General features: G+C 54.6%; 2 protein-coding genes across 3 annotated transcripts in view; both read right to left on the bottom strand.

The window, feature by feature from the left end:
- Nucleotides 1–6,491, bottom strand: part of PLEKHA6 (pleckstrin homology domain containing A6) — a 56,009-nt gene extending 49,518 nt beyond the window's left edge. The window contains exon 1 of the mRNA XM_033080162.1: nucleotides 6,359–6,491. The gene's annotated coding sequence lies outside the window, so the exon portion shown is untranslated. The remainder of the gene's footprint in view (nucleotides 1–6,358) is intronic.
- A 9,726-nt stretch (nucleotides 6,492–16,217) lies between these two features.
- Nucleotides 16,218–24,070, bottom strand: PPP1R15B (protein phosphatase 1 regulatory subunit 15B). Of its 2 annotated transcripts, none has more exons than XM_033080404.1 (2): nucleotides 22,519–24,069; nucleotides 16,218–17,858 (listed from the first exon to the last, which is right to left on the bottom strand). In XM_033080404.1, exons 1-2 carry the CDS (start codon nucleotides 23,881–23,883, stop codon nucleotides 17,652–17,654), a joined length of 1,572 nt encoding a protein of 523 aa, XP_032936295.1. In that variant the 5' UTR covers nucleotides 23,884–24,069; the 3' UTR covers nucleotides 16,218–17,651. The 2 variants fall into 2 exon arrangements, with proteins under 2 accessions (XP_032936295.1, XP_032936296.1); XM_033080405.1 differs by lacking the exon at nucleotides 16,218–17,858 and adding an exon at nucleotides 18,348–18,452 and having other exon boundaries at nucleotides 22,519–24,070.
- Nucleotides 24,071–24,546: the final 476 nt, after the last annotated feature.

Here is a 24,546-nt window from a genome sequence, read left to right as displayed (position 1 = left end):
ACACAGTTCAGGATCACAGACATGGCTCAGGGTCATGGACACAGCCCAGGATCACAGACATGGTTCAGGATCACAGACATGGTTCAGGATCACGGACATGGCCCAGGATCATGGACGCAGTTCAGGGTCACAGACACAGTTCAGGATCACAGACACGGCTCAGGGTCATGGACATGGCCCAGGATCATGGACGCAGTTCAGGGTCACAGACACATCCCAGGGTCACAGACATGGCCCAGGATCATGGATAGGGTTCTATGGCCCAGGGTCATGGACACGGTTCAGTATCGCGGGCACAGCTCAGGATCATGGACACGGCCCAGGGTCACAAATATGGCCCAGGATCATGGATATGATTCTATGGCTCAGGATCACGGACACAGCCCAGGATCACAGACATGGTTCAGGATCACAGACATGGTTCAGGATCACGGACATGGCCCAGGGTCACGGACGCGGTTCAGTATCATGGGCACAGCTCAGGATCATGGACACGGCCCAGGATCACAGACACAGTTCAGGGTCATGGACATGGCCCAGGATCATGGATACGGTTCTGTGGTTCAGGGTCACGGACTCAGCTCAGGATCATGGACATGGTTCAGGGTCATGGACACGGCCCAGGATCATGGATATGGTTCTGTGGTTCAGGGTCACGGACTCAGCTCAGGGTCACGGACACGGTTCAGAATCACCTGAACCTTCCCCACCGCCCCATCCCCACCCCCGGCCCGCGGGCTGTTCGGAGCAGGGCGTCTGTCGCCGGGCTGCCAAGCACACACAAAAGGCGTCTCATTATCCCCTAATTAGTGCCTTGCCAGCTCCTGCAATTAACACCCGTGCAGGCGGCTGTTGTTGAGGTAAACAGAGTGCTCTGAAGAGCCGGGGGTCCCGGCGGGGTGCGGACCCCACACGGGCCGAGCCCGGAGGGTCCCACTCAGCTCCAGAGCCCTCCGGGAGAGCCGGGCAGGGAACACGGACCCTTTCCATTATCCCAGGCTGCTCCAAACCCCACAAACCCGGCCTTGGACACTTCCAGGGGAATCCATACCAGGGCCTCACAGGGCAGAATTCCATCCCAAAATCCTGCCCTCTGGCAGTGAAGCCATTCCCTGTGTCCGTCCCTCCATCCCCTGTCCCTCCCCAGCTCTCCTGGAGCTCCTTGGGGCCCTGAGGGGCTCTGAGCTCTCCCCGGAGCTTTCTCTCTCCCATCCTGGCTCCAAGCAGGGATGCTCCAGCCCTCGGTGACCTCTGGGCTCGCTCCAGCAGCTTCACTTTCTCCCAAAATGAGCCCAATGAGTCAGGAGCAGCCGGGCTGGACTCGGGGCTGCCCCGGAGGAGGCCGAGCCCTCTGCACAGCCGGGTGTTCATTCCCTGGAACATCAAAGGGATCGCCCGGCTCCTAAATGGCCTTTCTCCGGCTGACCCAGAAACGCGGATCAAGGGCTGCCTCATCCCTTAATTGAGAACTTGGTGACTTTGAATCTTTATTAAAGAGCTTTACTGAATTCGCAGATTAAGGGCACGACCGGCCGCGGACACCATCCAGCCTCGATCCCTGTCACCATCACTCCTGTCACCATCACTCCCTGCCACCATCCAGCTTCATTCCCTGCCACCATCCAGCCTCAATCCCTGTCACCATCCAGCCTCGATCCCTGCCACCATCACTCCTGCCACCGTTCAGCCTCGGTCCCTGTCACCATCACTCCTGTCACCATCCAGCTTCATTCCCTGTCACCATCCAGCCTCAGTCCCTGCCGCCATCCAGCCTCGATCCCTGCCACCATCACTCCTGCCACCATCCAGCCTCTATCCTGTCACTATCCAGCCTCTATCTTGTCACCATCCAGCCTCGGTCCCTGTCACCATCATTCCCTGTCACCATCACTCCTGCCACCATCCACCATCATTCCCTGCCACCATCCAGCCTTGTTCCCTGTCACCATCACTCCCGTCACCATCCAGCCTCATTTTTGCTACCATCATTCCCTGTCACTATCCAGCCTCGATCCCTGCCACCCTCACTCCCTGTCACCATCCAGCCTTGTTCTCTGCCACCGTCCAGCCTCATTCCCTGTCACCATCACTCCCTGCCACCATCCAGCCTCATTCCCTGTCACCATCAATCCTGTCACCATCCAGCCTCGATCCCTGCCACCATTCAACCTTGTTCCCTGTCACCATCCAGCCTCATTTTTGCTACCATCATTCCCTGCCACCATACCGCCTCGATCCCTGTCACCATCATTCCCTGCCACCATCCAGCCTCACTCGTGTCACCATCCAGCCTCACTCCCTGCCACCATCACTCCTGTCACCATCCAGCCTCACTCCCTGTCACCATCACTCCCTGTCACCATCCAGCCTCTATCCCTGTCACCATCACTCCCTGTCACCATCCAGCCTCATTCCCTGTCACCATCACTCCCTGTCACCATCCAGCCTCATTCCTGCCACCATCCAGCCTCACTCCCTGCCACCATCCAGCCTCACTCGTGTCACCATCCAGCCTCACTCCCTGCCACCATCACTCCTGTCACCATCCAGCCTCACTCCCTGTCACCATCACTCCCTGTCACCATCCAGCCTCTATCCCTGTCACCATCATTCCCTGTCACCATCCAGCCTCTATCCCTGTCACCATCACTCCCTGCCACCATCCAGCCTCACTCCCTGCATTGTCACTGCTGGAGCCACCTCTCCCCTCAGCCGCTGCTCCAGAGTTTTTTCCCTGCTCCAGCCTGGCTCTGGAGCTCTGGATGCACCCTGGACAGGCCCTGGAAGGGCTCCCTGTGCTGCAGTAAAAACCAGAATCAAACCCAATCCAGCACTGCCCGCATAGAACAACCCAATCCTGGGGGATTTTCCAGTTTGGGGTGATGGAAGGAGCAGGCAGGGCTGCAAAGGGGGGGCTCCACACGTGTCCCCTCCATCCTTCCCTCCCTCTGCCTTCAGGTTTCCATCTACCCAGCGGTGCCAGGAAAGACAGGGATGTTTGGGATCATCACCTCCCCGAGGGGCAGGACTGCCCTGGGTGGGTGTAGAGCTGCGAATGCCGGGGAGGAATGAGGCTGGAGGGAAACGAGGATGGAAGGGAATGAGGATGGAGGGGAATGAGGATGGGAAGGAACGAGGCTGGGGAGGAGGCAGCGCGCTCCTCAAGGCGCTGTTCCCGCCTGCTGCTGCGGATTATCATCGTGTTTTCCAAGGAAAACAGGAGTGGGGGATGCTACAACCAAATCCTGGGAGAGACACAGACAGAGAGAGGAGCAGCAACGGAGCCGGAGCCGCGCGGTCGCTTCCAGCCGAGCTCCGGGAGAAATCCCGGCCCGGCTGAATCCCGGGGGCACAGATGGAGCAGAAAACAACCCCAGCTCTGCCTGCCCGGCTCAGGAGGGATTAAAAACCCCTCAGTGCCCGTCTGGGCTGGGTTTGGTGCCCGAGGCTGGGCCTGGCAGTGGCGTGAGGGATGTGGGCAGCGCTGACACGGTGACACAGCCAGCGCCACGCTGCTGTCCCTTGTCCCTTCCCCACGGCAGCTCAGCGGTGCCCTGGTGGCAGTGCCACCCTGGCAGTGCCAGCCGTGTCCTTCACCCTCCTGCCCGTCCCTCCTCTGCCTCGTCCTCGCCAGCCCGGCGGCGGCTCCCGCCTGTTTCTATGGGAACTCGGCAGGAAAACGCGGATTGCAGCGCCAGCCCGATGCGGTGCCAGCCTGTCACCCTGTCACCCTGTCACACTGTCACTGCCTCTGCCAGGGGCACCTCTGGGCATGTGGGGACCCCTCAGCACAGCCCCCAGCCCTGGGGGTGTCCCTGGTGGCCCGGTGCAGCAGGATGGGTGCCCAGGGTGGGCTGGGGGTCCCCCACAAGGGTGGATGGTTCACACAGGCCGGATTTTGTGCTACCTGTGGGATTTTTAATTCCTACACCACTCCCTTTCTGGGTGTCCTGATCCCTGCTCTGTGTCCCCAAGGGGGTGGCTCGGGGTGGGTGACAGGCCCTGGTGTCCCCTGCCGTGGCTCTGCCAGGCAAGGAGGGAGGAGCTGCCTTGGGAAGCCTCTCCCAGCCATGGGAAGGGGACAAGAGGGGGACAGAGCAGGACAGGAGCTCTGCTGTCCTTTGGGGAAACGCCAGCAGGACCCAGGGGAAGGAGCTGGAGCAGCCACACGAACAAACCAAGCCCAGCATGAGCAGGGTTGAGCTCAGTGCTGGGGATGCAGATTGGGATTCAGGAATCGTGGGGGGATTCATGGCAGGATTCATGGAGAGATTTGTGTGGGGATTCATGGAGGGATCACAGTGGGATTCATGGGGGGGTTCGTGGGGGGAATCACAGCAGAATTCATGGAGAGATTTGTGTGGGGATTCATGGAGGGATTTGGGATTCATGGAGGGATTTGGGATTCATGAAGAGACTCATGGCAGGATTCATGGAGAGATTTGTGTGGGGATTCAAGGGCAGATTTGTGGAGGGATTCATGGAGGAACCACGTGGGATTCAAGGCAGGATTCATGGCAGGATTCATGGGGAGATTCACAATGGGATTCATGGCAGGAGTCACAGTGGCATTCATGGGGATACCATGGTGGGAATCATGGCAGGATTCACAGTGGGGATCATGGTGGGATCACAGCAGGATTCATGGCAGGATTCATAACAAGATTCATGGAGGGATTCACGGATGGATTCACGACAGGAATCCCATCAGCAATCACAGAGGGATCCATAGTGGGATCCATGGAGGAATTACAGCGGGATTCATGGATGGATTCACAACAGGAATCTCAGTGGGATCCCAGTGGGATCCATGGAGGGATTCACAGTGGGATTCACAACAGGAATCCAGTTGGAATCATGGTGGGATTCACAGTGGGGATCATGGGGGGATCACAGCAGGATTCATGGCAGGATTCATAACAAGATTCATGGATGGATTCACAACAGGAATCATGGTGAGAATCATAGAGGGATTCATGGTGGGATCATGGAGGGATTCACAGTGGGAATTCACAACAGGAATCATGAAGGGATTTGTGGGGGTATCAAGGCAGGATTCATGTTGGGAATCATAGTGGGATTCACGGGGGTATCACGGCAGGAACCATGGAGGGATTCACGGACGGATTCACAACAGGGATCCCGGTGGGATCCTGGTTCCTGCAGCCACGCAGCAGCGGCAGAGAGCGGCGGGTGCTGCAGGGGCACAGAGCAGCGGGTGCTGCCGATCGCGGGTGCTGCCGATCGCGGGCTGCAGAGCAGCGCCGCAGCCAGCCTGGAGGGATGGATCCTGCAGCAAACGCCAGCCCCGGCTCCCTCCGCTCGCCGCCCTCCCCGCACCCCTCGGTGGCCACGGGCGCCTCCCCGCCGCCCTCCCCGCACTCCGGGATTAACGGAGCGGCTCCCGCGGCCATCTGGAGCGGGGGCCCGGCCCCCCTGCCCCCGAGGGACCGAGGCCATGGCAGGGCCAGGTGCTGCGGGTCCCGGAGGTGGCCGAGACCCCGCACGGAGGTACCGGAGTGACCGGAGCCCTCCCCCGGCCCGCGGTCAGCTCTGGGGTGCCCAGCGAGCCCCCGAGGGGGGAGAGGCCGGTCCGGCCCCTTCCGCTGGGGTTTAATAGACTCGTGGCGTATGAACATCCCCATCATGTGATGAATCAGAGGCTGCTTCCCTGCGAGCGGCGCAACAAAGCTGCGATTGAGGGCTCGGGGCAGCGGCTGCGGCTCTCGCGTCTCCGGCACCGCCAGACACCCCCCGGAGCAGGGGGGGCACTGCCCTTCCTCCCGGCCCCGAGGAGGAGGAGGAGGAGGAGGAGGAGGAGGAGGAGAGGAGGAGGAGGATGGCTCTCTCTCCGCTCGCAGCAGGCAGCGAAACGAGCCGCGGAGCCAAGGGAAGGTCTCGGCTTCCCTGGGAAGCGCCAGACGACATCTCCAGCCCCATCCATCACAGCACAGCGCGGGGGCCGGGGGAAGGGTCCGGCCCTTCGGAGCACCCCCCCCTTTCACCAGGATGGGGTTTGGGGGTGCTGAGACAGCGAAGAGAGGGGTTCCCCCAAAGCCTCGGCGCTGCTCGGGGGCTCCAAACCGGGGGGTCCCAGCCCGCAGCGTTTGGGGGACACAAACCAGCTCACAGCCCATAAACACACGGCGGGGACAGCTCGGGGGGTGCAGGGGCAGCCGGGGGGTGCCGACCCCCACAGCCAGCCCAGCGCAGCCCCCCCTTTTCCCGAAAAGAGCCCCCCCAGCAGCAGGAAGGGATGCGCTGCCGCTCCGCGAGGAGGAGGAGGAGGAAGAGCGGAGGAAGAAGAAGAGGAGGAGGAGGTGATGGGGGAGGAAGGAGCCGCGCCGGAGGCACTCACCGTGCGGGGCGGGCAGCGGCCGGTCCCCCCCCCGCTGCCTACGGGCGCAGCATCTTCCCGGCCACCCCCAGCCCGAGCCCGAGCCGGAGCGGGAGCCGGAGCCGCAGCCGGAGCTGGGCATGCTCGGGGGCCACCGAGCGGCACGTGACGCCGGGGCTGGCACCGAGCGGGGAGGGGGGGCCCGCACCGCCCCCCACCCCCGCAGCCCCCGGGGGGACCGCCCGGACCCCGCCGTGTGCGGCACCGAGGGGCTGGGGAGCGCTGCCCACCCCGCACCCCGCGGGGAGCCCGGACCCGCATTCCAGCAGGGATGGAAATTCCCTGAGCATGCCCGAGGCGGGGGACAGAGGGGACTCTGCTCCATCTCCCCCATCCCAATATCCCGGGTCCTGCATCCCAGCACTGGAAAATGTTCCCCGGGCGTCCCAGCGTTGGGATGGGGCACAGAGAGGTCCCTGCAACCCCCCCGGGTTTGGGGACAGCCAGGACATCCCCGCACATCCCTGGCACATCCCTGCATCCCTTCGGTGCCAGCCAGGTGTGCAGCTCGGGAGTGGGGCGGGCTCTGCACCCCGGGAGGGAGGATGGGGGCAGGACAGCCCCAAAGAGCTCAGCACGGCTCGGCTGGGGCTGGCACGGCCCTGCTCAGGGTCCTGGTGGCTCCCAGAGCTGGGCACGGCGGTGCTGGCACTGCAGAGTGTGGCCCTACAGCCATGGCACCGTGCCCTGATCCATGGCACTGCCCTCATTGTGCCTGTCACAGCTGCCAGGCTGTGGTGACACCCTGCTGGCACCTGCCAGGCTGTGGTGACACCCTGCTGGCACCTGCCAGGCCCGTGGTGACACCCTGGTGGCACCTGTGTGACCCAGCTCGGGCTCACACCCTGCAGGGACCTTCAGGGCCAGGCCAGGCCTGGGAACAACTTGATCCCATAACCCCCCCACTAGCTACAGGGCTTTAGGGGCTGGGCAGGGGGGTGGCTGTCACTGGATCCTCCTGTGTCCCCAAAGCCCAGGGGACACCGTCCCTCCCTGCCAGCCCTCAGCAGGACCCCAAAACTGCAGCTGTCCCCTCACCAAGGCCTCTGTCCCCAGGCAGAGGGGACCCTCAGGGGCTGCTCCACCTCCCACTGTCCTCCTGCTTCCCAGGAGCCCCCCAAAAACAGCCCAGGAGAAACTGGGGGAGCCCCTGGGCCGAACCAGGCTGGCTGAGCACCCCAGTTTGGTGCCCAGTTGTTCCCTGCTCCCTTAACGGGGCACCAGGAGCTGCTGGAGCAGCCCCCACCCCAAACCCATGGACACAGCAGGATTTCCTCCTGCAGGCAGAGCTGGGGGCAGGATTGGGATGAAAAATCCCATGGGAGCACCGGGATAGGGACTGGGTGCTACCAATACACTCCGGGCTGGCATCCCTCAAAACTTCCCCACAGCTGGGCCTGGTGCCACCCCTGGGGGACAACGGCCACCACTCGGTCCCCTGGGCCCCAGGGGGGGCTGGCAGGACCCTTCCAACACCTTCCAATCCCGTTCTTTGCCCTGCTGGGACATTCCCGGGTCTTGGAGCACACAGGGAAGGTGCTCCCTGCTCCAGAGGAAGCACAACATAATTCCACAGGTCCAAAATTCCACTGCTCATGCTGGAGCAGCCCCAGCCCCATTCCCTGCTCCACTCTGACATTCCCAGGCCCTGGAGCACAGGGAAGGTGCTCCCTGCCCCTGGGGTCACAACTCCAACCCCACCTGGAGACTCCTGGAGCAGTCCCAGCCCCATTCCCTGATCTGCTGTGACATTCCCAGGGTGGTTTCTGAGGTCACAACTCCAACCCACCTGGAGGCTCCTGGAACAGCCCCAACCCCTTTCCCTGCTCCACTCTGACATTCCCGGGTCCTGGGACACACGGGGAAGGTGCTCCCTGCTCCAGAGGAAGCACAACATAATTCCACAGGTCCAAAATTCCACTGCTCCTCCTGGAGCAGCCCCAGCCCCATTCCCTGCTCCACTCTGACATTCCCGGGTCCTGGGGCTCACAGGGAAGGTGCTCCCTGCCCCTGGGGTCACAACTCCAACCCCACCTGGAGACTCCTGGAGCAGCCCCAGCCCCATTCCCTGCTCTGCTGTGACATTCCCGGGTCCTGGGGCACACAGGAAAGGTGCTCCCTGCTCCAGAGGAGGCACAACAAAATTCCACAGGTCCAAAATTCCACTGCTCCTCCTGGAGCAGCCCCAGCCCCATTCCCTGCTCCACTCTGACATTCCCAGGCCCTGGAGCACAGGGAAGGTGCTCCCTGCCCCTGGGGTCACAACTCCAACCCCACCTGGAGACTCCTGGAGCAGCCCCAATCCCACTCCCTGCTCTGCTGTGACATTCCCAGCTCCTGGGACATTCCCGGGGTGGTTTCCGAGGTCACAGCTCCAACCCCACCCGGAGCAGCCCCAGCCCCGTCCGGAGCTGCCTGAAGGACACCTCGCCTCGGCTGCCCCGATTAGCGCTGCTGATCGCCCCAGCCCGCCCGGGATCTTTGCTCTCGCCGGGATTTTATGGCAGTCTGGGCACACAGGGAAAGCTCCGGGTGCCAGATAGGGACGGGCTCAAAGATCCCGTCTGGAACAGCCTCGCCCGGCAGCAGCCGGAGCCCCACGCGAGGCGAGGCACAGCCTGCAGCTCTCAGCCTGTCTAGACGCCAAAATCGCCTCGCCACGGCCCCGATCCCGGCACTGCAGGCAAGGAAGGGGCGAGAGGGAAATGGGGAACAGCCCAGTGGGATGAACCGGGAGCGGCGCCTCGGGTTGGAACCTCCCCGAGCCCCAGGGACCCTCCGAGCCACCCCAGCTCCTCCCCAGCACCTCCGGGAGCTCGGTAGGAATTCCCCGTGGGCTCCGGGGATGTTTCCCGGAGGGATGACGCGCTAAGGGGTGGCCGCCTCGCCCACCCCACCCCGGAGCTCCGAGGAGAATTTTTTTTTTGCATTTGGGATGGGAGATTGGAGCAGGAGCTGCAGGTGCAGAGCCCAGAGCTGGGGCTGGTCCTTCCCCATCCCTGCAGCATCCCGGGATGCAAAAGCTTCTTCCCACTTACTTGATGAAGTAGAGGCCGCCGTGCATGGTGGTGTCCACCTCCCAGCCTCGGGGCAGCCCTGCGGGGACAGGCCAGGAGCGGGGTCACCCCCCTGTCCCCACCGAGCACCCCCAGGGTGGTGCGGGCAGGGATTGAGGGGAGATCGCCGCACTTTGTGCTGCCCTGGTTGTCTCTCACAACTCATTTTTGGAAAAGTTTGAGGCCCCTCCTCATCAGAGCCCACACTAGGAAAGGAAAATCCCCCAGGAATCTCTCCAGCTGGAAAACCCGCGCTGGGGAGAGACAGCATCACCTCGAACAACCCCCCCAAGCCCTCCCCAACTCCTGGCTCAGTTTTGGGGGGCTCTCTTTGCATTCCCGGAGGATTTCACCCCACATTTCCCACCCCTGACCCCCCAGGAGCCGGGCCCGGGCCTCACCTGCACAGGAGAAGTGCCCGCTCTGGATGGAGTAGCCCGTGCCGGGGTGCACCCAGCTGGTGGATTTGGTGTCGTCGCTGCGAGGGGACAAGGACAGAGGGGCTGTCAGCACCCCCGGGGGGGCTCCGAAACCCTTCCCCACCCCCGGGGGGCTCTGAATCCCCTCCCCACCTTCAGACAAGGCTTCGGCACCACGGGGAATTCTCCAGCTCAACGAGAGGGGTTTAGGGAAGAGAGGAGGTGGCCCCAGGACAGAGAGGTGGCTGTGCCATGGGACAGCAGCAGCGATCATTTTCCACCCCCAAACCGAGCCCCCCACCCTCTGCAGCCCCCACCCCACGCCGTACTCGATGAAGAAGATTCTGCCGTCCCCGCAGACGCCGTAGGTCCACCTGCCCGGCAGGTCCAGCCACTCGATGTCATCGCCCATGGGGGTGGCACGGGGGGCTCGGGCACGGAGCGGCCCCGCGCTGCCGGCCGGGACAGCAGCGGGCTCGGGAGGAGGAACCAACCCCGCTCTGTGCCCGGGAGCAAAGGCTCAGCTCAGCCCTTCCACCCCGGCTCTGTTTGCCGCGAGTAACCCGGGAGGGAGGGAAAAGGAAAAAAAAAAAAAAAAAATTTCCCGACCAAACCCATGGAGTTTAACCCCCTCGGAGCCCTCCCCGTGACTCTCCAGGGCCAGCCCGTCACTGCTTCCTCCAGTGCCTACTCGCTGTAATTACCGTCAATTAACTCCAGGTGAGTAATTATGGAGTTGTTACTTCCCTCTCCTGTTCGTTTGGAACAATGTCGGATTCTTCTGGCCCGTCTGATCTGGCAGCCAAGCCGTATGTAGGGCACCCTGATGATTATCTGCGGCACTCCTGGGGCTGCCCACCGGGTATTTCCTCTCGCAGCCCTCAATTAAATGTCTTTTAAGGCCAAAGGTGGGGTCTGGGAGGCACCTGGGCCGATGATTGAAGGAGCCAACTCGCCCTCCTGTCTCAGCGGCGCCTTTGCAAAGCTGCTCGTGGCACCAGCAGGGAGATGCTGGCTCGGGAGAGGTGGAAAAGAAAGAAAAAAAAATAATTCCTGCTTCCTGAAAACTCCCTGCTTCTCAAAGCAGGGATTTTAGGATGATTAAAGTTGGAAGAGACTTCCAAAAAAACATTTGATCGAGCACCACCACGGCTACGGAACCATCTCAGGGATTTTCCTGCTCAGTCCCCACATCAGAGCAGTTCCCCGCCGGGATTTGGGGAAACCAGTTCCCCGAAAGCTTTTCCCGGAGTTCTTTGAACCACTGGATGAGAAAAACACGTCTGGTTGGTCCCTTTGGGAGAGCAGGGATGGCACCGCGGCGCTGCCACCGTCCCGGGCACTGTTTGACCTGGAAAAGCCGAATTCCCTGGGCGTTTTCACCTGGAGAAGCCTCATTCCCTGGGCATTGTTTCTCTTGGAAAAGTTCCAGTCCCTGGGCATTTTCACCTGGAAAAGCCCCATTCCCAGGCCATTATTTCCCTAGAAAAGCCCAGGGCATGTCCAGGCATTTTCGCCTGGAGAAACCCCATTCCCAGGGCATTGTCTGACCTGGAAAAGCTCCATTCCCTGGGCATTGTTTCCCTAAAAAAGCCCCATTCCCAGGGCACTGATTCCCCAGAAAAGCCCCATTCCCAGGGCATTTTCACCTGGTAAAGCTCCATTCCCTGGGGATTGTTTCCCTTGGAAAAGCTCCACTCCTTGGTCATTGTTTCCCTAGAAAAGCCCCATTCCCAGGGCATTTTCACCTGGAAAAGCCCCATTTTCAGGGCACTGATTCCCTTGGAAAAGCTCCATTGTTTCCCTGGAAAAACCTTTTTTCCTTTCCTCCTTTCCTTTTCTCCTTTCCCATTTCCCTTTCCTTTCCCTTCCCATTTTCCTTTCCTTCTTTCCCATTTCTTCCTTTCCTTTTTCCTTTTCCATTTTCCTTTCCTCCTTTCCATTTCTTCCTTTCCTCTTTCCTTTTCCATTTTCCTTTCTTCCTTTCCTTTTTCCTTTCCCATTTTCCTTTCTTCATTTCCTTCTCCCTTTCCTTTCCTATTTTCCTTTCCTCCTTTCCCTTTCCATTTCCCTTTCCTTTTCCTTTCCCATTTCCCTTTCCCGGATTTCCCAGCCCCGATGTCCCCACGCAGAAGCCACCACTGTCCCCTCCTCCTCCATCCCAAATCACGCCGGGACCGGGGAACAGAGGGCGGGAAGCAGCTGGAGAGGGGACACCCGGTGAGGTGACACTGAGGGAGGACACCCAGCCCGCGGTGGCCCTGCCGAGGGACACCCAGGCCGGCTTGGGGACATTTCGTGGCGGACGCGGTGGCTCAGGCAGCAGGAATGTCCCAGAGCCGGGCGCGGTTGTCGCTCCCGCCCCGCGTTTCCCCATCCCAAAGCTCACCCCGAGGACAAGGAGGGGGTGGCTGGGAGGAGGTGGCACCTTGGGGACAACCTCAGCGAGGGTTGGCCTCGGTGGCGGCGCTGCCTGCGCGTCCCGAAGGGTTCTGGCACCACCTCCTGGACAAAACGTTCCCGGAAAAAAAAAAAATAAAAACGACACCAAAAAGCCGGGAATGCGGCTGGGAGCGAGGGATGCGACTGTCGCCAGATGTCCCCAAATGTCCCCTCGTGGAATGGGCGGGATAGGGAGGGTTTAAGGATCATCCCGAGGGAAGGAAGGGACAATTTCCAATATTCCAGAGTGCTCCAAGTCCTGTCCAACCCGGCCTTGGACACTGCAGGGATGGAGCAGGCACGGATTGTCCGGGAATTCTGTGCCAGGGTGTCCTCACCAGGGTGTCCCTGACACTGCAGGTGTGTCCCTGACACTCCAGAGGTGTCCCTGCCACTCCAGAGGTGTCCCTGCCACTGCAGGTGTGACCCTGACACTCTAGGGGTGTCCCTGCCACTCCAGAGATGTCCCTGGCACTCCAGAGATGTCCCTGCCATTCCAGGTGTGTCCCTGCCACTCCAGAGGTGTCCCTGCCACTCCAGGTGTGTCCCTGCCACTCCAGAGGTGTCCCTGCCACTCCAGAGGTGTCCCTCCCATTCCAGGGATGTCCCTGCCACTCCAGAGGTGTCCCTGCCACTCCAGGGGTGTCCCTTTCACCCCAGGTGAGTCCCTGACACCCCAGGTGTGACCCTGCCACTCCTCCCCCACAGTTCCAAGGTCCCAGCAGGATTCCAGTTGGGAACCCCACCTCACCTCACAATCCCGGGGTTTTGGTTCCCTCCCAGCATTCCCAGCTGGAGCAGAAATCAGGAATCAGCCCCAGGTGAACGGGAGGTGCTGAGGAAAAACCAGAATTACCTCCTGCTCTTTACTGCTGGCTGGAAATTCCTGGTGATGGGGAGGATGGTGCCAGGGAATGCTGGGACAGTCCTGGATCAATCCTGCTGGGAATGATCAATCCTGCTGGATCATTCCTGCTGGGAATGTTGGATTATTCCTGCTGGGAATGATCAGTCCTGCTGGATCAATCCTGCTGGGAATGCTGGGCCTGGACACGCAGGGAGAAGCTGTGGATCAACCTGTGCCCACCTGTACACACCAGGAACATCCACCTGGGGATCCCACCCCGGTTTCCACAGCTCCCAGAGTGATGCCAACTCAACACCCCTGCAGCCCTGGGAATGTTTTCCATCCCAAACCCGGCCTGGATCATCCCAGGAATCTGGAACAGCTCAGGATGGGGCACAGGAAGGATTGAGAAGAGGAGCTGAATCCCAAAGTTCTGCTGGGGGTTTGTTCCTGCCCAGGAGGATCCCAAATCCCTGAATCCCAAAGTTCTGCTGGGGGTTTGTTCCTGCCCAGGAGGATCCCAGGATTCCCAAATCCCAAAATTCTGCTGGGGGGTTGTTCCTGCCCAGGAGGATCCCAGGATTGCTAAATCCCAAAGTTCTGTTGGGGGTTTGTTCCTGCCCAGCAGGATCCCAAATCCCTGAATCCCAAAGTTCTGCTGGAGGATTTTTCCTACCCAGCAGGATCCCAAATACCCAAATCCCAAAGTTCTGCTGAGGGTTTGTTGCTGCCCAGCAGGATCCCAGGATTCCCAAATCCCAAAATTCTGCTGGGGATGGGGTTTGTTCCTTCCCAGGATTCCCAAATCCCAAAATTCTGCTGGGGTTTGATCCTGCCCAGGAGGATCCCAAATCCCTGAATCCCAAAATTCTGCTGGGGGTTTGTTCCTGCCCAGGAGGATCCCAGGATTCCCAAATCCCAGAGTTCTGCTGGGGATGGGGTTTGTTCCTGCCCAGCAGGATCCCAAATCCCCAAGTTCTGCTGGGAGTGGGGCTGTTCCTGCCCAGGAGGATCCCAGGATTTCCAAATCACAAAATTCTTGTGAGGATGGGGAGTTGTTCCTGCCCAGGAGGATCCCAAATACCCAAATCCCAAAGTTCTGCTGAGGGTTTGTTCCTGCCCAGGACTCCCAAATCCCAAAATTCTGTTGGGGGTTTGTTCCTGCCCAGGAGGATCCCAAATCCCTGAATCCCAAAGTTCTGCTGGGGGGTTGTTCCTGCCCAGGAGGATCCCAGGATTCCCAAATCCCAGTTTCTGCTGGGGGTTTGTTCCTGCCCAGCAGGATCCCAGGATTCCCAAATCCCAGTTTCTGCTGGGGGTTTGTTCCTGCCCAGCAGGATCCCAAATTCCCAAATCCCAAAATTCTGCTGGGGGCTTGTTCCTGCCCAGGAGGATCCCAGGATTGCTAAATCCCAAAGTTCTGTTGGGGGTTTGTTCCTGCCCAGCAGGATCCCAAATCCCTGAATCCCAAAGTTCTGCTGGAGGATTTTTCCTACCCAGCAGGATCCCAAATACCCAAATCCCAAAGTTCTGCTGAGGGTTTGTTGCTGCCCAGCAGGATCCCAGGATTCCCAAATCCCAAAATTCTGCTGGGGATGGGGTTTGTTCCTTCCCAGGATTCCCAAATCCCAAAATTCTGCTGGGGTTTGATCCTGCCCAGGAGGATCCCAGGATTCCCAAATCCCAAAGTTCTGCTGGGGTTTTGTTCCTGCCCAGCAGAATCCCAAATCCCCAAATGCCAAAATTCTGCTGGGGAAGAAGGGGAGAGGGGAGGAGGAGGAGGAGAAAAGGAGGAGAAAAGGAGGAGAAAAGGAGGAGAAAAGGAGGAGAAAAGGAGGAGAAAAGGAGGAGAAAAGGAGGAGAAAAGGAGGAGAAAAGGAGGAGAAAAGGAGGAGAAAAGGAGGAGAAAAGGAGGAGAAAAGGAGGAGAAAAGGAGGAGAAAAGCAAATTATCCAGAATTTTTAAAATTCTGCTTTAAAGTCTCCACATTGTTCATATCCAAATTTTTTTAGGAATACTGCAGGAAATTCTGAGTTTTTTTCTTTATTCCAGCAGTTTTAAAATCAACCCTGGGGTTGCAAAATCCAATTTGTTCCTCCAGGAACCTTCACCCCAAATTCTAGGATAATTTTGGGATAATTCTGGAATAATTTTGGGATCATTTCCCACCAATTCCACCCCCACAGGAACCCCTGGATGGAATTCCCTGCTCTCAAACCCAGGGAATGACAAATTCAGTTTCTCACCACCCAAAAATTCTCAATTTTTGCCATTTTTCCCCCCAAATTTATCTTGCAAATCTCTTTATTACAACAAGGGATTAGTCCTGAAGAATTTCTTATGTACAGAAATAGAATTTTCTTTTTTTTTTAGGTAGAAAAAACCCAACAAAGCAGCCACAAATTAAAGAAAAAACAAACAAACAACACCAAAAAAAAAAAAATCCATAGAAAGCCAAATCCAAACTTTTCCCCCCCAAAATGATACAAAAATAAAAATCTGAGGATCACAGTTTTGATTTAAATCCCTCCCCAAGTTTTGCTTCCCAAGGAATTTTAGAGGGGAAAAAGGGATTGGTGTTAATTCCATTTTCTGCTGGAAAAAATAAAGGAGGTTGGAATGGGAATGTTGATTAAAATCTCATTTTTTTCCATATTTTTTTACCTTTTGGAAGGAGATTTCCTTTTTTAAATTCCATTTTTTTTCCAATCCAAGTGGATTCCCAAGGTTCTCCAGAGCACCAAGAAATCCAAATTGTCCAGAAAAAAATTAAAAAAAAAACAAAACTGAAGCAGCACATTCCCCAAAAAATCCCAAATTTTCCCAAAAATTGGGAAAATCCTGGGAAAACCAACTGGGAGATCCATGGAAAAATGAGCAGAAATTATATTTTTCCTCTTGGGATTCCACTTATTTTTCATTTTTTAAAAAAATTTCCATCCCCTGAAATAAAAAGCAGATTTTTGAGGAAAAAACCCTCAAAAATGCCAAGTGGATTTTTCAGGATTTGAGGGTGTGATGGAAAATTTTGAAGGGAAAAAATTCATTTTTTGGGGGGATAGGAAACAGCTGGAATTTGAATTGACACAATTCTAATTAAATTAATTAATTTCCTGATTGCACCACAAAAAGGGGATTTTTCAACTCAAAAATAAAGGATAAATCCAAATAATTTTGGGATTTTAAAGTCAGGATAAAGCAGGAATAAATTATTTAATGAATTATTTTCTCAAATTAAAACCTGAAGGAATTAAGGAGTTTGAAACACTTTAAAGTTTGTTTTTTAATTCTACTAAATGGAAATTATTCTGGCCAGCTGAACAAATAATTGATTTATTGACCCAACTTTGTGCAAACATTGGAATTTTTCCATTTTTATTCCCTGCTTGGAAAATTCCCACACCAACCTCCACCTCCAAACACCTTTTTATTTTTTTTCCCCCTCAATGATTCTGATGAAAATAATTTAATATTTTTAAATTAAGAAGATAAATAAAGAGTTTTGTCCTTTCACTGAAATGTTTTTTGGTGACCCCAGTGCAGACACAAAGAGTTAATACTGATTTTTTGGGGAAAAAAAAAATGGAATTTTTTGTTTTTAAATTTCCTTAAATCCAAGATAATTTCCTTAAAAACCAAGAAAATTATCAGGATATAAAAATTCATTTCAATCCCTCTCCCAAAGCAGAATTACAGCAAAGATTAATTCAATAATTAAGGAATTTTCCCTCCCTAAATTCAAGCATCATCCTCATTAAGTTTTAATTTAATTATTAATTGGGATGAGGAATTTGTTGGATAAGCAGCCAGAACTTTCTGGAATAATCCTGGAAAAAAAGAAAAAAAAAAAAAAAGGAATTACTGAAATCAATCAAAGCAAAGCTTGGCTGGAATATTCAAACTCAAATTTTGGATTATTCCATGCAAAAAAAAAAAAATTTAAAAATTTACAAAGTGGGAAAAATCCCCATAAATGATTTTTTAAAATGAGGTTTTTGCAGAAGCTGGAAAAACACACAAAAAAAAAAATTAAAAACTTTCACTAGCACATCCCTCAGGGAATTTCAAATCAAAACTGCAATTCCAGGGAATGAATCCCATAAATATTTCCTTCAAAATAGGTTTTGCTTTGTTTTTTTTTTTTTTTTGTTATTTTCTGGTTTTGTTTTTACTTCTCCAAAGTGCAAAAAATCCAACAGAACAGTCCCCACTCTCCCAAAGTGTGGCAGGAATTTTTGGGTTCTGTCAAGTGCTAATTAATTCATTAATAACAGGAATGCAATTAAAGCCCCCTCTGGAATCTGAGAGGGATTTTTGTACCAAAATCAGAATTTTTTTGTTCAACATCAAACTTAAAAAAAAAACCAACCAAACAAACAACAAAACCAGGGATAAAAAAATCCCATTTTTCTCCCCCATTTCAGCACATGCAGCTGCCACTTGTGGTTGAGATTTCCAGGGTCTCCAAATGATAAAAACTGCAGAAGGTTCTAGAAGGGCTCAGTCCTCTGGGATTGCTGCAGCCTGTGGAACGCTCTCAGTCTGTGCTCTGGGCTCAGGCAGTAGCCAATGGCTTCTTCAGTCTCCTGGATGCGCCTCTGGAACCTGCAGCCATCGCGGGCCAGCTCCTCCCAGGGACCCCTCCTGTCCTCCTCACTGCTGATCAGGTACAGGGTCACCTCCTCCACAAATGTCACCTGTGAAAAAAACAGGGATTGGGTCACTTCATGGGGGTTTGGGTGAGGAATGGCACCTAGAAAATGGATTGTGTCCCTCCTGTGCTCCTCACTGCTGAGCAGGTACAGGGTCACCTCCTCCACAAATGTCACTGTAAAACAGGGATGGTGTCATCTAGGGTGAGGAATGTCACCTGGAAAACAGGGATTGGTGTCATCTCAGGGGGGTTTGGGGTCAGGATTAGGAATGTCACCTGTAAAATAGGGATGGTGTCACCTCAGGGGGGTCAGGATTAGGAATGTCACTGTAAAACAGGGATGGTGTCACCTAGAGTGAGGAATGCCACCTGCAAAAAACAGGGATGGTGTCACCTAGGGTGATGAATGTCACCTGTAAAACAGGGATGGTGTCATCTCATGGGGGTTTGGGGTTAGAAATGTCACCTGTAAAACAGGTCAGTCAGATGTCACCCCAGGGGAGTTTGGGGTTGGGAATGTCACTGTAAAAAAGGGATTTGTGTCACTTCAGGGGGGTTTGGGGGTCTCCTCCCAAGGACCCCTCCTGTCCTCCTCACTGCTGAGCAGGTACAGGGTCACCTCCTCCACAAATGTCACCTCTAAAACAGGGATGGTGTCACCTAGGGTGAGGAATGTCACCTGGAAAACAGGGATTGGTGTCACTTCAGGGGAGTCTGGGGTCAGGAATGTCACTGTAAAAAACAGGGATGGTGTCATCTCATGGGGGTTTGGGGTTAGAAATGTCACCTGTAAAACAGGTCAGTCAGATGTCACCCCAGGGGAGTTTGGGGTTGGGATGTCACTGTAAAAAAGGGATTTGTGTCACTTCAGGGGGGTTTGGGATTCTCTCCCAAAGGCCCCTCCTGTGCTCCTCACTGCTGATCAGGTATAGGGTCACCTCCTCCACAAATGTCACTGTAAAACAGGGATGGTGTCACCTAGGGTGATGAATGTCACTGTAAAACAGGGATGGTGTCACCTCAGCGCGGTGTGGGGTCAGGATTAGGAATGTCACTGTAAAAAACAGGGATGGGGTCACTTCAGGGGGGTTTGGGGTCAGCAATGTCACTGTAAAAAACAGGTATTGTGTCACTTCAGGGGGGTTAGGGGTCAGGAATGTCACCTGCAAAAAAGGATTTCAGTCAGGTGTCACCCCATGGGGGTTTGGGGTCAGCAATGTCACCTGTAAAACAGGGATTGGTGTCACCTCAGGGGGGTTTGGGCTTGGGAATGTCACCTGCAAAAAAAGGTTTGTCATCCCAGAGGAGCTGGGGTCAGGATTAGCAATGTCACCTGTAAAACAGGGATTGGTGTCACCTCAGGGGGTTTGGGTGAGGAATGTCACCTGTAAAAAAGGGATGGTGTCACCCCAAGGGGGTTTGGGGATGGGAATGTCACCTGTGAAACAGGGATGGTGTCACCTCATGGGGGGTTAGAAATGTCACCTGCAAAAAAAGGCTTCAGTCACCCCAGGTGAGTTTGGGGTTAGGATCAAGAATGTCATCTGTAAAACAGGGATGGTGTCACCTAGAGTGAGGAATGTCACCTGCAAAAAACAGGGATGGTGTCACCTGGGGTGATGAATGTCACTGTAAAACAGGGATGGTGTCATCTCATGGGGGTTTGGGGTTAGAAATGTCACCTGTAAAACAGGTCAGTCAGATGTCACTCCAGGGGAGTTTGGGGGTTGGGATGTCACTGTAAAAAAAGGGATTTGTGTCACTTCAGGGGGGTTTGGGGTTCTCTCCCAGGGACCCCTCCTGTGCTCCTCACTGCTGAGCAGGTACAGGGTCACCTCCTCCACAAATGTCACCTAAAAAAACAGGGATGGTGTCACCTAGGGTGAGGAATGTCACCTGGAAAACAGGGATGGTGTCACCTCAGGTGGGTTTGGGGTTGGGAATATCACTGTAAAAAAGGGATTTGTGTCACTTCAGGGGGGTTTGGGGTTGGAATGTCACTGTAAAAAAGGGATTTGTGTCACTTCAGGGGGGTTAGGGGTCAGGAATGTCACCTGCAAAAAAGGATTTCAGTCAGGTGTCACCCCATGGGGGTTTGGGGTCAGCAATGTCACCTGTAAAACAGGGATTGGTGTCACCTCAGGGGGGTTTGAGGTTAGGATTAGGAATGTCACTGTAAAACAGGGACTGGTGTCACCTCAGGGGGGTTAGGGTGAGGAATGTCACCTGCAAAAAAGGATTTCAGTCAAGTGTCACCCCATGGGAGTTTGGGGTTGGGAATGTCACTGTAAAAAAAGGGATTGGTGTCACCTCAGCGGGGTTAGGGTGAGGAATGTCACCACACAAAAAGATTTCAGGCAGGTGTCACTCCATAGCAGTTTGGGGTTTCATGGTTTGGAGGTTCTCAAAGGGTCAGGTGGGATTTTGGGAGGGGGTTCCTGACTGGGATGGGATTTTGGGATGGAATTTTGGGATAGGATTCCTGGTTGAGATGGGATTCTGGAATGGGATTTCTGACTGGGATGGGATTTTGGGATGGGATTTTGGAATGGGGTTAAAAATAGGTGAAAATGGATCATCCTAAAAATGGATAAAAAAAGGTTAAAACCATGGGATGAAGAAAGAATTAGAAAGAAGAAAATAAAAACAAGAGAAAACAAGTAAAAACAAGAAAAGAATAAAAACCCAGAAGGGTTTTAGTGAGTCAAGAACCCCGTGAGTCACCAGGGACAAATAAGGAAGGAACAGAACACTCATCCCTACGTGACCAGAGTGGAATTCCTGAGGGTGGAGCTCATCTCAGGAAATTAAAAATATCCACCAAAAACCGTCCCAAACCCTCTTGGAATTCCAGGGAGTGGAGTTCATGTGAGAAAATTAAAAATATCCACCAAAACCTGTCACTTTTAACTCCTTTTAACAGCTGTTAGAGTGTTTGAAATAAATAAAGGAATTTCTAGGATCTGCACTTGGCAGGGTTTAGGCCAGGATTAAAGGAAGGATAAATCTGAGTTAAATTCAGTTTATTTTAAACTCCTGCTGGATTATTTATGACTTTAAAAAGGCACAAACTGAACTGCCAGCACCTCTAAAATCAGGATTGACTCCTCAAAACATTCCAGAAAAAAAAAAAAAACCAACATGGAAATGTAAATAAAAAATGCTGTTCCATTCCCAGGAGGGTGATTGTGGCACAACTTTGCCAAAACCCAAAAAAATCTGCAATTCCAGCAGAGTTTTTTTATCCCACTCCACGAGGGAGAAGATTCCAAGAAGCTCCCAGGAATTCCCTGACCCCAAGGTGCCACGTGCAAGGAATATTTCGATTTTTTCTCGCCTTTAGGAGCAGGAATTTTGTAGATTGTGGAATTTCCAGGTGATAAATGATGGCAGGAATGTCCCTGCAGCTTGAGGAGCTCTTACATCAGCCCTGTCCCCACCTTGCAGCGTTTTTACATCAGGCACAGCCACAATTCCCGAGGCTCTGATGTCATTTGGGATATTGCAGCCAGCTCACCCCGAATTTCACCTGGGGTTGAGTCAAAATTTCCTGTCCTCACAACCCTGGGAGCTCTGTATTAATTATTAATGGAATTAATGGAGAAAAGAAATCAATCTGTTGTGAAGATATTAAAGGGTTAGAAATGTTTTCTTAGGAATATTTCCCATTCCTCATCCAGATGTTGGAGGTGAACCTCGAGCAGCTGCAGCAGCACAAAATTCAGGATGAATTTCTGTTCATCTGCATCCCACACAGGGATTGTTACAATTATTATTATTAGTGTTCAAATTCCTCAAAAAATCAAATTATTCTGCCTGTTTGGGCTGAAAAGTCCAGTTTTTGGTCACATCACTTCAATAAATAAATATTTTAAAAATTGTTATTATGAGTGCTCAAATTCCTCAAAAAAACCAAATTATTCTGCCTGTTTGGGATCAAAAGTTCAGTTTTTGATCACACTACTTCTGTGAATAACTATTCTAGAAATTATTACTATGAGTGCTCAAATTCCTCAAAAAAATCAAATTACTCTGCTTGTTTTTGCCCAAAAGTCCAGTTTTTGATCACATCTCTTCTATAAATAACTATTCTATAAATATAACAATTCTATTAAAAAAACTATTCCATATAAACTATTCTATAAAAAAACTATCCTACATAAAAAAACTATTCTATATAAAAAAACTATTTTATAAATACTATTCTATTCTATAATAGCTACTATACCCTATACTATATAATATATATTATATACTTCCAATAAACATATTATATTTATGAATAATATAATTTAATGGCATAATACTCAATAATATCTTAAAAATAAATTGGAATATTGGAATAATTTATACGGGAATTTCAGTTTACTCCCGAACACTCAACAAGCTCACTTGGGTTATAAAAAAAATTTTTTTCGGTTAGAAAGTAACTTCCTTTTCACAGAAATTGCTTATCAGGGAAATTCTTCACAGCGAAAAAATTTACACCCCAGCCCTGGAGTTTCAGTGACATCGAAACCACAAGCGAGAACAGAAAATTCAACTCGAAAGGGAAGCAGAAATTGGGAGTGTCCAGGAGGAATCCCAAATTTCCCATCACGTGCCGAGGATCACCGGCACACATGGAACGCTGACCTCACCCCCACCCGGCACGGCGTGAATTTGGTTTTTTTTAACCACTAAAAATAAGAATAAATCTCTACCTTTTTCCGCTTGGAATTCGCAGTTTTGGCGGGGTCGCTGTCGCGTTTTTCCAGCTGCACCCTGCACACGCTGAAGTGCTCGGAGGGGACAGAGCTCGGCCTCTCTGCCCCTTGTAAACCCGCTGTCCCTTTTTTCTCCTCTGTCCCTTTTTTCTCCGCTGTCTGAAAGGCTGCCGTGAAATTCAAAGGGTTATAGGGATCCTCCGAGCTACAGAACGAGTTCCAGAGTTTCAAGTTTTCCGCCTCATCCCCGCTGTTGTCGCAGTCCCACTCGTCCTCATCCGAGCTGGGAGAGCCCTCGGAGGACTCTGCCCACGAATCTTCCTCCTCCTCCTCCTCCTCCTCCGTGTCCGACATTTCCTTTCCCGGCTCGCTGGAACACGTCTGGATGGTGGCTGTGAAGTTCTGGGGGTTGTAGGGATCCAAGCTGTAGAAGGAATTCCACAGATGGAGCCTCTCGCCGTCCTGGCTGACGGAATCCGAGTCCGAGGGCAGCTCCTCGCTGTCAAACCCGTCATCGCCTTCATCACCACCATCCTCATCATCATCCCAGTCCTCCTCATCCTCACTCTCCTCCCCGCTGGATACTCCCCCGATGATATAATCGATTAATTTATTCGCACACGCAGGTCTGGCCGATATTTGGAAGTTTTGCTCTGTTTCCGAGTCCTCCTCACCTTCCTCTCCGGCCAAGGCTTCCCCCTCCTCCTCAGCATCTCCCTGCTCCACGGGGACACCTCCGGGCTGCTCCAAATCCCCACCAGAGCCAGATTCGGGGCGGATATCCCTGAGCTGCTGCTGCTGCTCCTCCTCCAGGCTGTGGTAGCCGTGGTCAGGGTCGGGCACGGGCAGACGCCAGGGCTGGAGGAACGCCAGGCGCTTGCTGCGCAGGAACTCAACCTCGGGCAAGCCCTCGGCTCGCAGGGGCTGGGGCAGGTGGTTCTTGCCCTGCTCCAAGCCCAGCACGTAGCAATAATCCATGGGAAGCGTTGCCATGGTGGTCCGAGCCAGCCCGGCTCCCCACAGCCCCGCCGGGGGCTCGGCGCCGTTCTCCGGTCGCTTCTCCGGGGGTTCCTCCTCGGCCCAGCCCAGCGAGGTGTCCGCCTTGGGCAGCAGCACCAGCGGCGCCTTGGCGGGGCAGAGCGCGGAGCTCAGCGCGGCTCCCGGCAGCAGCCGCTGCAGGAGGGCGGGCAGCGGCGACAGCAGCTGCGACACCACGCGCAGCAAGGAGAAGGGCGGGCTCGCCTGGGACGAGCCGCCCGCGGGGGCCGCGCTGGGCCCCGCCACTTTCGGCCAGGCCGCGGCCAGGCCCAGCCGGGCCCATCCCAAGCCGGGGCCGGCGCGTTCGCGAGCGCTGTGCTCCATGAGGCCGTTCAGCGCTGCCAGCGGTGCGGAGGGGCGTGTGGAGCGGCGCTCCGTGGCGGGGCGGTAGGTCTGAAGGCTCGGGGGACGGCGGGCAGCTCCGGTTCGCGTTTCGAGTCCATCCTGAGGCAGCTTCAGCACAAAATGGCGGCGCCGCCGCCTCAGCTCTTTTCACCCTCAGAGGGAGGGGCACGGGGGGCGGGTCCGCCCTGCCACGCCCACTCCGCGTCACCGCCTCCCATTGGGCGGTGTCGGCGAGGCCACGCCCCCTCGCCGTGGCCACGCCCCGCGGGGATTGCATCAGCCGGCTCGCGGCGCGCGGCAGCGCCCCCTGGCGGCGCGGCGGACCCCGAGCCCGCCCGGAGTGGACGCGGGACATTTTGGGGACATTTTGGGGACACTTTGTCAGCCCCAGGGACAGCGGTGGGTGAGGGACGCACTGGAATAAGAGCTGGAGGATCCTGGGGGTTGAGGGAGGCAGAGCCCAGACCCCCAGGGCTCGGCCATCTGGAGGGTGTGGCGGGCAGATGTGCAGGAGTGCGGGCAGATGTGTGCCCAGATATGCGCCCAGATGTGCAGGCAGAGGGGCAGATGTGCCACCCCGCGTGCCTTTCATCCCCTTTTTTGGTCCCATTCCCGTGTTCCAGTCAGGAGATTCCCAATTCC

The sequence above is a fragment of the Catharus ustulatus genome, chromosome 25 (assembly GCF_009819885.2).
Source record: "Catharus ustulatus isolate bCatUst1 chromosome 25, bCatUst1.pri.v2, whole genome shotgun sequence".
Taxonomy (NCBI): Eukaryota; Metazoa; Chordata; class Aves; order Passeriformes; family Turdidae; genus Catharus; species Catharus ustulatus.
Note: the sequence above shows the minus strand (reverse complement) of the source record. Positions and strands in the feature narration are given on the sequence as shown.